Raw genomic sequence first — 15,773 nt, 5'->3', positions numbered from 1 at the left:
CAAGCTTCTAGTTGAGATTAAACAGCTCTGGTAGCGAATGAACCGTGTCACAGGCACTCAGAGAGTTTATGTAAAGGGTGTACTAAATGATCGAAGCCTACAAGATAGCAGAGCCGACCACGCCGTGCTCTTTGGTGTTGTGTTGCCACGGACAGATTGATTTCCCAGGTATGTCAAACAGAATCTGGACTACACGGTGTGAAGTACTACTGTTTGCAAATAGAAACGCAGTGTGCTGTGCTCAGTATGCGTGTGTGCTGTCAGTAATAATAATTATAATAATGGAATGAACAGTAGACACTAGGCACTGAAAGCAAAGGACATAACTGTACAAAGTAACGTCCTGTCTACTGCCTCCAATCCGGACAGATCTGCTAAGCAATTAGTGCAGGGTTTAAAAAAAGACAGAACTGTGTCTCCCCCCACAGACTGTACTCAGATGTTTGTTAGAAAAGGTGAAAGTTCCCGTGATCTGGACAAAATACAGCAGGCTTTTCTCACGGTGTAACCCGTCGAATCATACCGGAACATTTCTATAAAAAAATGTCTGTCGGCAAAATGCATAAAAGCTTTGTTTCTTGCGAAAGTTTATTAACAAAAAAAAAGCAAACCACAAACAATATTGCGAGTGGCTTTCTACACGAACAAAAACAAACATAAGACAGGTTACAAAGAAGAAGCAGCCGCTAATGTGTAGCTAAGGGGTCTCATGAAGTTGTTGGCAGAGAGAAGCACAGTGCGTCTGTCTCAAATTCCCACAAACCACTCAGCACGAAACAAACAAACAAACAAACAAACAAACAAACAAACCCAACAACTACTCCTGTTCTCACTTCTAAAATGCACTGGCCCCCTAGTTTAAGCCGTGTCCTCTGGGTGGGGTTTTTGTGCCAAGAATCAAAGAAAATGCATTTCCAAACCAGCGGGGTGCCAGAAGTTCCGACCAACAACGAGACAGCTGTAGTTTGGGGGGGGGGGAAACAACAACAACAACAACAACAACAAACACAAATAGAGAACCGTGCCCGACCGGTACAGCGGCCCTGCAGCTGGGCACGGCTCGGGCGTGCTAGCCCGGCATTGCGCTGGTGGTTTTCCAGGGGTTTGCTCCGCTCTGCGCGATGATGTTATTTGCTCGCTGGAGCGGAGTGTAATATCCGGGTTGGCGGATAAGCGGAGGGAGTGACCCTACGGTGATTTCCAAGAGACGAGAGAAAAAAAAACACACACACACGCTACCAGAGCGCAGCACAGTGCCACAGCTGCAGCGGCCGGAGGAGACTATGGGGCAATGACTGACTGGGGCGAGTGGCCGGGACAGACAGACACCCAGCCAGACCGATATGGATCCTGCATCTTTGAAGTTCCCTCTGTGATTCCAGAAAGAGGAGAGAGAGAGAGAGAGAGAGGGCGTGTTTTTCTCCCCCCTCCAATGCCGATGAAATATTAAAACAGTGCGAAGAATTGTCGCCAGAATGGAGAAGGCGTTGAGCGACTCGCATCCCGGGACCCACAAAACGAGTTCGGGCTCCTCGTCTTCCTCGGACCGGGGCAGCGCCGCCAGGAAGGCGGGCAGGAGCGGCTCCCACAGCCCGGGATCGGGGTCGGGGTCGGCTGGCAGCCCGGCGGGGTGCGGGGGCAGCCGGGCAGGAGTGCCGGGGAACAGCGCCGGGCTGCCGCAGCAGCTGGAAGGGGTGTTGAGCAAATACACCAACCTCCTCCAGGGCTGGCAGAACAGGTAAGGCGGCGGACGCGGCGCGGTGCACGGTCTCGGTCAAGTTTCCGTCCTCGGCGGCGTACCGTCTGGTTGTGCACGGCGCATTTCTTTTGAGAACCGTGGCTTTATTTCACGTTTTACGTCGAGAAGCCCTCATTATCTGTTGGTTCTGCCGTTCCTCTGCTACGGGGGTATCGGATTTCCAGCGGTGGTTTCCCGCAGATTTCGGTTTTTAAAGATCGGCTTGAAACCCCCCCACTTCGCATCTCATGCTCCGAGATGGAAAAACTCCCATTTCCCCTACCCAGCTGAATCCGCTGGCAGCACTGATGTATAGTTTTAATGAGTTGGTTACACATCACAGAGAACTGAGCGTTCACGGACACTTCGGAGTCACATGTCAACATTTAAAAAAAAATGCAGTGCCACGTTCGCACAGTATCGATATCCGAGGCATCAAGGTTAAAATACTGCGATAATGTCCGAACAGCGCGTTTAGGCACAACAAGAGCAGAGCGCAGATAACCTTAGCCATCACCTTTGTATGCACTACATCTGAGCTGAAGTCATAAACCACTCAGTGTTACAGTTGGGTTCCTGGATAAACAGCTGTAATTGTGCCTGGCGCGGCTATTCTGTAGTCTCCTTATGCTACATTTTGTTTATTTAACAGCACATTTAGAGTGTAATACTCGCAGCACTATCCTAATGACCGTGCTTTAAGGTAAAGGGAACAGGGAAAGGGGCCCACATGTTTCATGAGATTGTGATTAACCAGGTGGCAGATTGCTTTAAGAAGGGAGTAACACATATGGGGCAACGTGCGACATTGTGAGTCAGGGTATTTTATGGGATGCACACGGGAGGAAAACAAAAAGTTGGCTGCGAGCAATTATTATTTCATGTGCAGATTTTATTCGTTAGGTTTTTATTAGATTAGGGTCTGGTTTGTAACGAATAGTGCCGGAGACCGAGGGACGTTCAACCCGATGTTTTACAACTGCCCCTCGAAGTGAGACTTTTTTAGAAGTATGTCATTGCTTTGTCAGTGAGTGGATGAGGAGCAGAGCTTTTTTTTTACCTAGGCGTTTCTGTGTTAGCCCGTGCTTAGTGTGTAGGTATGGCATAAAGCTGAGAGCCAACAGAAAATGTGTTTAGTTGCAGGACACGTAAAATATACCGGGGGTGAGGCTGTGCGGGACCTGTCGTGTGATGTTTGTGGTGGTATAAAGTCACTTTCCTGTTTTTTTTAAAGCACACAGCAGCAGCAGCAGATTGCAGCAGGGCTGACGACGGCTAATCAAACCGCGGTTGACTAGCTGGGGTGCCGGGTCAGGTGGCTGAAGCGCAGGGCAGTCTGGTCGTGCATTTTGGGGGTGAGGCGAAAGTCTTTTCGTTTGTTGTTGGCTCGCTTGAGTAAGCCACGTGTCTTTGGCACAGAGAGCCGTCGCTGTAGCCGACTTGACTGTGACCGGGGAAGCCCAGGGCAGCTTATACAGAAAACCTCGTTTATCGAAAACACGACGGCAGGGCAGTACTCTGAGAGCGCATGTGATAGTCAATACAACTGCTGGTGTTATGGGATGATTTGGCAGGTTTAACCTTGCACTTCGCTTACCGTAAGTCAGTGTTATTTTCTCAGGGTAAAGCTTGGAATTGTTGCTTTTTAAACTTCTCCCGCAGTTCCTCTGTAGCCTTTTGTAAAGTGTCCACTGGGGTCGCCCACAGTGTTTTCTAAGATGGGCTAGACTTCAGCTGCACCATCTCTTTGGGGAATGATGTGGTAAACTCTGATTTCCATGAAGCTGTTGGAGGCATAGAGGGGGCAAGTACTTACCTGAAAACGGTCATGTTGGTGATTCACAGGCATTACTCTGGGGATGAATGAATTGCAATGCTGTGTTCTCCCAAATGCTTTTGTCCAGTTCATATGGTCTCTTATTAGTCTGAGGTTTGTGATGTATCTAGTTACGCTAACAGGACAGACAATAAACACTGTTAACCTAACTCTCTACTTAAAAAGAATTGATCATTGAAGCACTGGTGACCTCACTGCCCCACTGTTGGGATCGTGATGCATTGGGGACAGTCAGTCTTCATGATTTGATCAGTTGATTGCGAGACAGTAAGAATAGCTGGTATGGCCGACAATACCATGGAGTAAAAAATTGAGCCTTGAGAGATTTGACGAAAGTAAGGGATAGGAACAACCTTTGTTACTTCAAATGGATTGTCGTAATAAATTCAGAGTGCTCATTCCCAGTAAAAAAAACGTTTTAAATGTTTGTAGAAGTGGTCTGAATTCAGTCCAGTACTCTGCTCCCATTTTAGAGTCCAACTTCTTTCTTAAAGACCCCTTTAAGAAACTCTTTAAAAACTGCCTGTATTGATGGTGCAGGCAACAGCTGTTTCTTCAATGGGAGTTTGTCTGTTCTCTCTTGATGTAAGGCTCAGGGAGAGAATGGATAAATCACCACGTGCTCTTTGATAGTTTATGTTAAGTAGTATGGTTATTAAGAAAAATCACAAATGCTTTCCCGTGCAGAAAACGTGTTCTAAAAGTCTATGCAAAATGTACAGGAACAATATGAAGTCTACAGACAAGGAAAAATGAGAGAAACCTTGTTGTAATTTGGCATGGTAACCAATCTGACTTTGGTTTCTGTGGCAATTGTGCTAACAAGGGATGAAACATGAAGAGCAGTTTAGTTTTAATTGCCTCTAGGTATTTAGAGAGCATGACAATTATTTATGTTTATACTGTATAATGCTGCATTCTTCATTGAATGCTCTACTGTTTGTTCTGGATCTTGCAAGCGCTTGTGGCCTTTAGAGAATACAAGACTGTAGAAGTATAACCAAGATTTTTCTTTAAAATATCCTTGGTCGGAGCCAAAGAATAATCTGATGTGCCGATTGCACTGTGGATGTGCTGGAAGGTGTTCATATCGAGCAGTTGTAAATGAAGGCTATGACTGTTCTATCTCTGAGGCTGTGTCTGAAGGAGCTTCTATTTTGCAGGAGGACAGAGCTGTGACCTGCTCTGTACTATTGTTAGAAAAATAATTCTCCAACTACAGGTGGTGCTTTGATAAGTGCATTGTGTGAACCAGTCGATTGTGCCTTTAATGTCACTATTGTTAAGATAACGACAGTATTTATCACCAAATATTTAGCTGATAGCAGTCTTGAAGTATTTTTAGCTTTGTCCTCTGTTCTGACATGGTCCTGTTTGCTCTGAAAACCAATAAAATAAACCAGTGAATGCCTTTGAGTCGATAATACATCACTTTACAGTTGCATTATACATGCATTGTTTTTCTTCTTGCCTTAGAGGCATTAGGATTTTATGTTTCTCTGCATTATCCATTATCCTGTGAGCAGTGTACTTTTTAATTCCTTCGTCTCTGTGTCGTAATTTCCACACCTCGCTTTCTGTGATTTACAAGGGCTTACAAGGGATAATTTCAGCTCTGAACAGTCAAAGGACGTTTTAATATGGAAAGAAATGCAGTTTTAAAACTCGCCATTTGAGCATTTTTTTGCGGTGAAGTCTGAAGCAGAGATTTACATTATTTGGGGGTCTTTTGAGTCTTGAACGGAGGGGAACTGATAAAAGTTTTAAACATCCCCCATGGCGCTGACAGTCAGCCCAGTGGGTTTCTACACAATGGGGAACCCGAACAGCAGAATACCCACCAGAGGGCGCAACACCGAGAAACCCGAGGCCCTTCTTTACCCAAAGGGTGGTGGGTGTGTGGAGCAAGTTAGCCGTCCATGCTGTTCAAGGAGCTGCCCCGGCTTCTTCCGAACTGCTGTACGGGATCCTCAGATCAGTTAGTTTATCGCTGCCGATTTGGCCAGAAGGACAGAATGGCTTCCTCTTGTCTGCCCTCTGGAGGATAGGTGGTATCTCCTCGGACACCATGCAGGCATCGGTCCGCGACTTAAACACGGACACGTTTGACGTGCGCGTGCCTGCGATTCCCCCCAATACCTCTACTGAAGTGAGAAACACCGAGTGCATGAAAGGTCATAGTAATTCAAGTCGATCCGGTTGTGTTTGAGTCTTATGTGTGGCTAGTTTCATATAAAATGGCACGTTTTCACTGTGGAAAGCCTCTAGGAGACGGGTGTATTTTAATGCAAAATTGGCAACGAGACGTTCTCTTGAATCTGCTTTTTTATGCCATTTATTTTCTCAAGCCATTTTCCCTGCCAGTTGCAGTTGAAATATTTTTGAAGCTGAGCTTACTTGGAGGTGACCTACTTTTCCGCAGCGTTATTCAAGCAGCATGATTGTCTGTGAAAAGTAACTAAGAGTGGTGGAGAAAAAGAAATGTCTCTTAAAATATATATTTTAAAATCCTATTAGATCAAGATTAATGGTATAAGTGACGACATACCTCATAGTGCAGTGACTGAACAGATGAAGACTTTACAAATAAAAGACACTAGCAGGATTAGGCAAGATATTGTGATGATTTTATATGTATATATTAACTAGTTCCCTTCTTTAGGGTTTCTTAATCATGTAATTTGAAAATGCATTGTGTTGCCTGCGTGAACGATCTGTCTGCCGTATTGTACAGCAGCCCACATAATTTTGGGATGTTGAAATGTCATTTTCGAAAGAATCGGAATGTCTCAGGTCGTTCAATCTTTGGGCAATTTAACATCATATGACTGAATGGATGTTACGCTGAGCAGAGGACACAGGAAATTAAGAAATGCCTCCAAACCATGAAACGCATGATAAACAACGTATCAAAGTTTCAAATGCCCAAGCGATTTAAGACGTAGGCTAGATATAAACAAAATTATGGGTTTCAAGGTAAAAAACTAAAACTTCCCTACCTTTTACTGCAATGAGTCACCACAGTAGTGACTTTGTTACAGCTGTCATGAAGAAGAGAAACACTATGTATGCTAATATAACTTTTATTTTAGCCTTAAACTTAAGAGAAAATGCTAAAAAATATTCGGTAAATAAATGGGCCACATTATTTCACAAATGACTTGCAGCATTAGATCTTAGCAAATAAGCTTGTCTTTTACAAAGTACTTGCATGTTTAAACCTGTATGTTTAGAGATCCAAGAATTTAAAACGCTTGATGGGATACAAAAAAATATTGCTTGTCGTAACTGTACACGGTTGGTGCTTGCTACTGAGGCTTCCATCAGAAAAGACTATAAAATGCAATGTGACATTTTTAAATAATAAATGAGAACTTCTTACCAGAACATACCTTATAGTTTTGGCAGGTTAGCCCCATTTAATTTGTTCGGTCATGGATTATGAGCTTTGAGTAATGACTGTCACTTAAAGTAAAAGGCTAAGGGTTGTTTTAGTTTAATCCACATCAAAAAGAGCTACCAGTGCTTTCTGTTATGAAATTAGCATTTTTAAGATGCCCAAAAAGATGCAGTGGATCCAGCTGTTTGTGACTGTTTCCAGTAAAACAACAGAAAGCAGGCTGGCAATTTGAATAAACAGCTTTGTCTGTGTAAATGGTTCCAAATGAAACTACAGCTGGTGGAGAAACAGACTGAGAACGGGAGTCAGCTTATGCTGACCACAGCTTGACCACTCTGCAAACAGCACAGAGGAAGGAAGGAAACAAGAATGAATTTAAAAATGAAGGTTGCCTTGACAGTAAGTCGTCCTGATTTTGAATGCATTCTGCTCTTCTTTGTAGACCACACTTTTGAGTATTCTGGTTATTATACAGTACGTGTGTGTTATGCTGTTACAGTACCAACCTGCTGAGTATAATACGAAGCAAATTTACAGCTGTCTTAAAGCATTAGTTGGTTTTGATTGTCCACTGGAGCTAATGGGCAGCTTCCATTCCCATGCTTAAGCTGTGATCCTGAGGCAAGGACCAGATTTCACAGCACTGTAGGTAGACTGAGCACTAATGCACTTGAAACACATTCCCTCATGCGCTGCTACTTTTATCACTAACCAGCTTGCTGAAGCTCTAGAATTATTCTTCTTTAACCATATTCTATTTCGTCAGCAGTTTTACTGTTTTGGATACTGTACACAGCGAGTCGTTTTGAGCACGCAGTTGTAGAATGAGTTTTCCATGTTTAATTATACTTTTAAAACATACTGATTAATAATGAATGATGTACTTGCAGTCTCTTCTGGAGAGAGTGGAATTCGATATTTCCCAAGCTTGCACTTTCTCCTTGCAAGCATGCACACAGGAGGCATTTTGTAATTATGTGTATCTGTAAAATAGGTGCAGCAAAGGCACAGAGCTGATTTTTGGAAAGCGTTTGTGGGCAATTGGCATTCAGTTAGTCCTGAATAGACATGCAAGCACAGTAAAAAGATTTTTTTAAACTGGAGACAGTTTAACCTTAAACAAATTTGTTGATTGCTGTTTCATGAGGTTAGCATCACAGGGATCGTCACTGTCTTGTTGCGACATGAGAGAGAACCTAAAAAGAACATAAAATAGGTTTTCGTTCGGTTTTGAAAGGCACAGAGGCTCTTCTGCACTGTGCTCTGAGAATGCTATAAGTCTCTAAGCCCGCCTGTCTGTTATTAAAATTGAGTGACTGCTTTGTGCTTGGACTTCAATGTGAACTCCAACAAATGACAGTTGCTTTTATTTATTTTTTCTGTGAGTTTCAAAACTTGGGTCCATTTTTCTTTTCCTGTGTACAGGACAAGCCTGGTGCTAAGCACTATTATCCCTGTTGACTTAGACTTTATAAGTCAGCACCATTTCTAAAGTGAACATGTCAGAAATGGTTAAAAAAATCTAAAACATAAAATCTAACTTCTTCCTCTTGTGCGTGGTTTGGCAGCGGGTGCTGGAATCTGTGCATCACGGTTTGTTGTGCAAACGTGGAACACGTTTTGCACTGCAGCAAAAAACAAACTGGTTCTGTAAATGGTGGCTGAAAGTTTCAGCATGAGTACACCTTTGCCTTGTGTTAAGAATTGGCTGAGCTTGCTTCAGGCCGGCGGAGTGGGGAATTGTGAAATGCTAGTGGCTCACAGGACAAACAGGCTTTAAGATGTGACCTTGCAGGTCTCTCGTTCTTGGTAATGAATATATTTTTACATCACCTGCTTTAAGGTTGCCTTGGCAGTCAGTCTGCTGCTGCCCATGGTTGGTTGCTGTGACAACCGAAGATACCTGTTCTTCGTCAGTGCTGCATGGTATGGCTGCCACCGGATCACAATAAATCGGAAAGCTTTGACAGAGATGTACAGCTTAGAAGAATTATAAGTTATAAATGTTTCTCTATATTTGGTTTTAAATGTGCAGCTATTTTAATGGTATACATATTGTAAAAAGGTGTTTCTTTTTGGTAAAGATTACAGATGACAATTCTGTTTTATCCTATTATTTTAATTATATTTGTATGGGTAACTATAGCTACAAAACCACATCTCTTCATAAAAGTAATCTTTAGGCGACAGTTTCCAACTTTTTCAGGCATCTCTGGTTTTCATGTAAATAATTCGGAAAAAAGACTGGAGCATGAAATGTGTTTTTGGTTGTTTTTACACTGCTGGCAAAGCAGGAGTAGTGAGAGAGTCAGCAGTTCAGAGATAAAATACAACTTTAAAACCAGTGAAGTCCTGGTGTATGAATCAGTTCCTGTTTGATAGATTGGAGTTGCGCCCAGTGTGCAAGATCAGCTGTTCATGGTCTGACCAGTGTTCTCTAGATTGGCAACTTTGTCCTGACTTTTAATAAATTCAGGAATTACATATTTTTTATTACCAAAACTTAACACAAAACAGTATAAAAAGTATAGTACACCCACAGTATAGCAGAGTATTTTATGTTTGGATAGCTGTGTGGCTATTAATATTCTTTATCAATGGCTCAATATGTATTGTCATCCATTCCAAACATAAACCTGCAAGTGGAATTGTGGGGTATAGTATTATAATTCTATATGTTTGGTGTCTTAGGTGAGTTTCTGTCCATTTTAATGGCTCTTAATGTTTCATGTGGAACTTTATTAAATTAACTTTAATTTGTTGAAAAAGCTAATTTAATTAATGTGAAGAAGCTGCGTTTGGAACCTTAGCTTTGCTCTATAATTTTGCTTTATATACTTTATATTATATAGAGAGCTGCATCAGGTATATCTAATTATTTCTGTGTTACCCTCATTTTTGGGGGGTTTATCTGAACTGTTATATTGCAAAAGAATGAAAACTTTGTAATCAATCAGCTCAAGGATCCTGGGTTGTCTGCTACATGGATTGTGCTAATTCTTCACCTGTGTGTTAGGATTTGCTGCAGTTATTCCCAGCTGTTAGGTTCATTGGATAAAATTGCCTGTTTCATGAGGAAGAGGAGATGTGTACTCTACTCATTAATCCACCAGTGACAGGGATAGATCTAGTATAGCAACAAGCCTGGAACAGTTAGGATAACCTTCAGCTAAAGAGTGATGCTGGCATTTAGCATTTAGTGGTACATGCACATGATTTTATAGGTAACTAGAAGATACGTGTATAGTTGATCTTGGTTCCTAATGGTTTTCCAAACTGGGCTTGAGTCTATCCTGGCGTCACTGCAAATGGAAGGCATCCAGGATACCAGCGGAGAGGTGTAACCTAATGACTCAAACACAAGGAAGACTGCAAAACTGGATTGCAGAATTTTTAAAAGCCTTACCAGGAACAATGAGTGCAGCCGCTGTCATTTGATTAATATTTAACCGGCGACCCAGCTGCCTTTCTTGTTGTTGGACTTTGCCTGTCACATCTGATGCATCAGCAGGGCTTTTTCCTTAACAGCGAGTGGGGAGTCCTGCCAGCTCTCTCTCATGCTCTTTGCTGACTGTATTCCTGCACTGGAGGAATATGCTGATAAGGCTTCCCACTGGGGGGAAAAGTGATAATTGCAAAGGGAAATGCACTTTTTTTTTATCTCTGACCACTCAGAATATGTTGTATATTTACAATAGGGTACATTTCTGTCCCCTTGAAATGACAGACCTGGCGTTTTGCTGGCAGGCTAGGACCTTTTAAAATAATTAGTTTGACCATTTTTTGGCGCAGATACTGTATTTATGGTAACGCAAAAAGACAAGATTAGTGCTCGTAAATATAAAGGTCTACGCTAAAAACACACCATGTTAGTTGTGCTTTCTCATGTTGACTTACAAATTGTGGAAGTGATCTGGTAGCAGAACACAGTCCAGAGCTCCTCGGAGTGTGAGATGTTTGTGTCTTGTCTTGCAACATGCTGTTATTTTAATGGCTTTCATCATATGTTTGTTGTCCCACTGGAAAAAGTGATATAGTTGTCAGCATGAAGTTTGTCAAAGTTGATACAAAGAAATTGATTCATACACAGAAGCAAAAAGAAAGTGATGGTTGTAGACTGCTTTTTGTGAAGGATTTCACCTCAATAACACTTTTATTCAGGGGAAAAAAAGACTTCATCAGAAAACAAAGCTGCAACATCTAAAGAACAAGAATCTTTCATGTTTTATATTAGGTAGGTATATTTTATTTCTATATAATATGAATACAAATATTAATAAAAAATATATAAATACAATGTATATAGGTATCATAATGTTATATTTATATAGGTATTATCTATATATTTATTTTTTTATTTATATAGGTATAACCATATATTAGGTAGTACAACAAATTCAAATGTAAATAAATGTAATCTGCCTATTTCTGTATTGATGTAGAATAATAAAATGTATTCAGCTTATGCTTTGTAACAGGCATTCAGTGTACTGCTGAAAAAAACATGTTTTTATGGCACCACAGGAGAATCCATGAGGTTTGTTTAATGATTGCTGGGATATTTCCCCGTTATCTCCATGTGCTGCTCCATGTTTTCAGCAGTGGATCTGTTAGCATTCACCAGCTGCAGGGACCTGGCCAGATGGTGCAGCTGATGACTGAACCAGCTACTTGGACTCCTGCTCGTCTTTCTTCCCTGATTCATAACTCAACTCATGTTTGGAATGCGCTGTTCTCATTTGAAAGCAGACAACAAATGGACATGGTTGACTTGGTGCATTACGCTGCTTTTAACAAACTACTGTAAGGACTGTGTGTGTCCTGTGATGGACTGGTGTCCCGTCCAAGGTGTACCCCGCCATGTGTTTGTTGTTTGCCAGGTTGGGCTCCTTTTAAACCCTAATACCCGTGTTCACAGACCATTTCAGTTTTAAATGGTGTCAGCCAAGGCAATGTAATAAGCTGCCTTTAAAAGGTTAATACAGGTTTCAATAACAATGTCTTACTAATCCTGGGATGTTATGTGCCTTTGAATTCTGTCTTTTTTTGTGTGTAAAAGTTTACATCAGAATGACACAAATGAGTAGAGGCCATTTGGTCCAACAAGCTCGTTCGGTTCTATTTGTCGTCCCATTACTAGTCCTAATGTGGATTAGAAATTTCCTTGAAATTCGCCCAGAAAGGGACGAACTTCCAGACTCATCTTTGGCAAGGGAGGAAATCGGAAAAGGTGATGAAATAACTCAAGGGTTTGGGGAAGATTTGTAGTTTCTTACTAAAGAAAATAACTAGTAGTTTAATACTTTTTTAAAAAGCTACACGAGCAGTCAACTGGTGGCTGTTTGTTATGCGGTTGTATCAGGAATTTTCTATTGCTCATCTAATCTGCGTTTCCAGCTATGCATCTTTCTGGGTGTCATTTGGGACTGAGTGTCTTTGCAGTGGAAGAAATACCTTTGCAAGCGTCGAGGGAAGGTTTCAGCTGGCTTCAAGATACCCGTGTTGCTCACTTCAAATGAAAAATACTTCAGTGAAGTTTTCTGAAACCTGCGTGTCTCACTACACCGTTTTTGTTTTTTATTTTAAGTAAAATATTTAAATCCAACTGTGAAAGAAAAGTCAGAAAAGGATCATTTTTAATTTGAAGTGCACCTTGCAGATGTACTGCAGTTTGTGCAGTCAATATTTCTGCTCAAGAATTATTTTGTTAGTGGAGGGTTTATTGAATATTTCTGTTTGTGCGTAGTGTAAGGAGTTTTACTGTACATTATTAAGCAAAATATAGGATAGTCGGAGATAAAAGATTATGGGACTGAAGAGAAATTATTTCCTTCTTGTGTATCATGACTCATCATGATGTCATTCTCGGTCTGCAATGAGCTGTTTAGCATTGTGCCAAGGCTTTGCTGCTGCTCAGACAGGCACCACAAGAAAACAGGTAATGAGTTTGCAAAACGCTAAAGAAGTACCTGAGGAGGTGTGTGGCTCAGTATTGAGCAATACGTCTGTTGCAACAAAACATGTAACAGTATTTAGTTCAGCTGGGTTTAGTTCAGCTTGGGGAGCTGAGACCAAGCAAAACAAAAGCTCTTTTTAGAAGTCTCAGTTACAGGACTGTCCTCCACCGCGAGGGAACAGTTTGAAGTTTGAAATAAGAGAAGGTTTTTTTTCCATCCAAGGCCTCATCATTCATTTCCTAGGAGCACCAGTAACTATAGCTCTTGAAAGATTCTAGTGATTATGTATTATGACATGGTGTGGTTACATGATCTCTGCACTCTCCGTGTTGTTTGCTCTGCCTTTCCTTTAGCAACAGTTTTTTTTTAATCTGCTCTTCACAGAGCAGTTTTTTTTCCTACTTAAACAGCCCCTGAATGCAGAATGGATGTCTGGTGTTTTCATCGTTATAGGTTGCATGATTCGGCGATGTTTCAGATACTTATTGCCATACTGTATCTGTTGTGAGGTAGTGAGGTAACTGTTTTAAAAGTTTATAAAACAATATATAGGACAGGCCTGTGTCAAACAAGAGGTCATTTATGTTATACATAAACTAATCATTTTTAAAGACTTGGAATGTGTGAATTGTTATCAGATTTGTAAGTCAATTTGATTTAACTAAGTCAGAACTGGCCAGCTGTGGTCCTTGAGAGCGAGAGGGTGTTAGAATTTTAATTTCACCTGAACTCTAATCAACTTAATTGAACAAATTGCATGCTCGAGTGGTTGAAATGAATTCATTAGAAATTGTTTTGAAGATGACCCCTCAGTCCTTTGAGATTGTAGCTATCCAAGATCAGGGTTAGCTCCAGTGATAGATTACAGTATGTATGAACTTAAAGACAGTCTTTTTCGTCTATATCAGAAATATTATAGTGCAGATGGTTTTTCAAAACAGTCAGGCTCTTTGCTTGCTCTTGGAATTTTGATTTGTAAGACGCTGTAAGACAGGTCACTTTAAAAATGTTTAGAGTGAAGGTTCGATGCTTTAATTTGTAGCAAACTTCCTTAGAAATGAAAAGGACTTTGCCTTCTACATAAAAAAATTGAGATCTTCTACTTTAAAAGACTCTTAATAGAGACTGGAATGTGCCTGCTGTACATGAAACACATAATTTAGTTTAATAAATTGCTTTGTCTGCAGGTGTCCACTTTACTTTCTGTAATTTATCTTTAATGTGCAGAAACGTGAGAGGATTCTTTTTTCAGTCGAGGCCAAGCACCTTGAGCAGTGCCCCGTAAACTGCTTTGCCGAACAGATCTCAGTGCTGATGTGAGGAGAGACGTTATAGGATTTATGCATCGAAAGCACTTGTCATGATTAAGTACATGTGCAGATGAAAACGCAACAGTAAAAAAAGTAACGGCAAAACACGTTAGCCACAAATAATTCAGTTTACGCACTTAATGAAGGCCTTATTGTTTAAACTGTAGAAAAATGTCTAACTGAAAAAGGGTCAGGGATGTAGCCTGAGTCCTAATTATAGAATGTTTGTAAGCTGTCTACAGAGAGCACATCCTGCATCAGTGCAGTGCAGTGAAAGTGACTGCCTGTTGCATCAAACAAGGCAGTATTCCTCAGTGTGCTGACCCACTTATCTCCAGTGCTGTCATTCTTAAAGTAGGGAGTTCTACTGCATGAGGCAGAGACCTGATCATGTTTGTCTTAGCAGTATGATCATAGGCTTTAGTCACATTATGTATTGTCATATTCAGTATGTAATGAACTGTGTCCCCACAGACATGCATTAAGTCTTATTTTTTGTCTCTGGCAATGGATAGTCTTGTAAATGCTTAATGTAAATGCAGTGAGAATATGCATTGTATTCCAACTAATGGATTGCCATTAATGAAAAGCAAACTGAACAAGAATACAAATAAACACGTTTGTGGCAGTAGTTTCTAATATGGAAGTACTATTTTTTGCCTGTTATAATTCCCATTTATTTGTAACTGAACACCTATGGAATGTGGGTAGTTCTGTTGAGAACCATGTGCCAACCATTCTGAGTATAGTCATTTTGTGTAGCAACTTTCAAGTCAAGATGTCTCAAAGCACTTTCCAGAGCAGGGAACAAATCCGTGGTCTGTGCTGTAAGTGTGACGAACATGCTGAAAACGCATGGTGATACAGAAAAAACAGCTCATCCTGATTCACAGGAAGCTAGCCTGAAGAAATGTTTTAAAATAGTTTTTAAAGACAGTAGAGGGCAGGAAGTAGAAAGCCACCATCTTGTGTTGCCAGGCAGACACACAACAAGCCAGAAGAGCAAAGAAGTCGAGATGGTTTAATAAGAAGGATCGTAATTCTCAGGTGAATTCTGAAGTCGATCTTACATGACACTACAAACCACTGTAGGGAGGTTAGAGCAAGAATAATGTTCATGTAGGTCTTGGATCTGGCCTTTTGAGGGGTCTTTTATTGTGCCTAGAAGATATATCTAGTGGAATCTAGGTAGATTGAAGACTAGTTTCTCGGCACCTTGTTGGGACAAATTAGGTCATAAATGGTCAAAATTAAGCAGGCACTGGAAGACAACCTTGTAATGACGTGAATATGAAATTACAAACTTGGGTGGAGAAGAGCACCAAGATTTTGCTCCTTGGTGAAAACCTCATCGCCAAGTCCTCAATGACTGTATGGTTGTGCAGTTTGTGTGGAAGTCCTAGAAGCGTCTCCTCCGTGTTGCCACTATTGAAGTGCAGAAACATTTTTGTGCGGGATTTAAAATACGACAGACCCCCCTTCAAGAGTAGTGACATCTAGACCTGCATCTGCCTTAATCTTCACCTAATCT

The 15,773-nt window shown here is 41.1% G+C and overlaps 1 protein-coding gene across 4 annotated transcripts in view; it reads left to right on the top strand.

The window, feature by feature from the left end:
* The first annotated feature begins 1,040 nt into the window (after window positions 1-1,040).
* osbpl10b (oxysterol binding protein-like 10b) overlaps window positions 1,041-15,773 on the top strand; it is a 75,638-nt gene continuing 60,905 nt past the window's right edge. Inside the window, exon 1 of one of the 4 annotated variants that reach the window (XM_006635615.3) lies at window positions 1,041-1,738. In XM_006635615.3, the coding sequence (XP_006635678.2) occupies window positions 1,476-1,738 (263 nt within the window). In that variant the 5' untranslated portion in view covers window positions 1,041-1,475. Of the gene's footprint in view, window positions 1,739-2,985; window positions 3,094-3,165; window positions 3,337-11,106; window positions 11,210-15,773 lie in introns of those variants that run through there. The other 3 variants (XM_015357001.2, XM_015357002.2, XM_015357000.2) reach the window with 3 other exon arrangements.

The sequence above is a fragment of the Lepisosteus oculatus genome, chromosome 10, assembly GCF_040954835.1.
Source record: "Lepisosteus oculatus isolate fLepOcu1 chromosome 10, fLepOcu1.hap2, whole genome shotgun sequence".
In the NCBI taxonomy this organism is placed as follows: Eukaryota; Metazoa; Chordata; class Actinopteri; order Semionotiformes; family Lepisosteidae; genus Lepisosteus; species Lepisosteus oculatus.
Note: the sequence above shows the minus strand (reverse complement) of the source record. Positions and strands in the feature narration are given on the sequence as shown.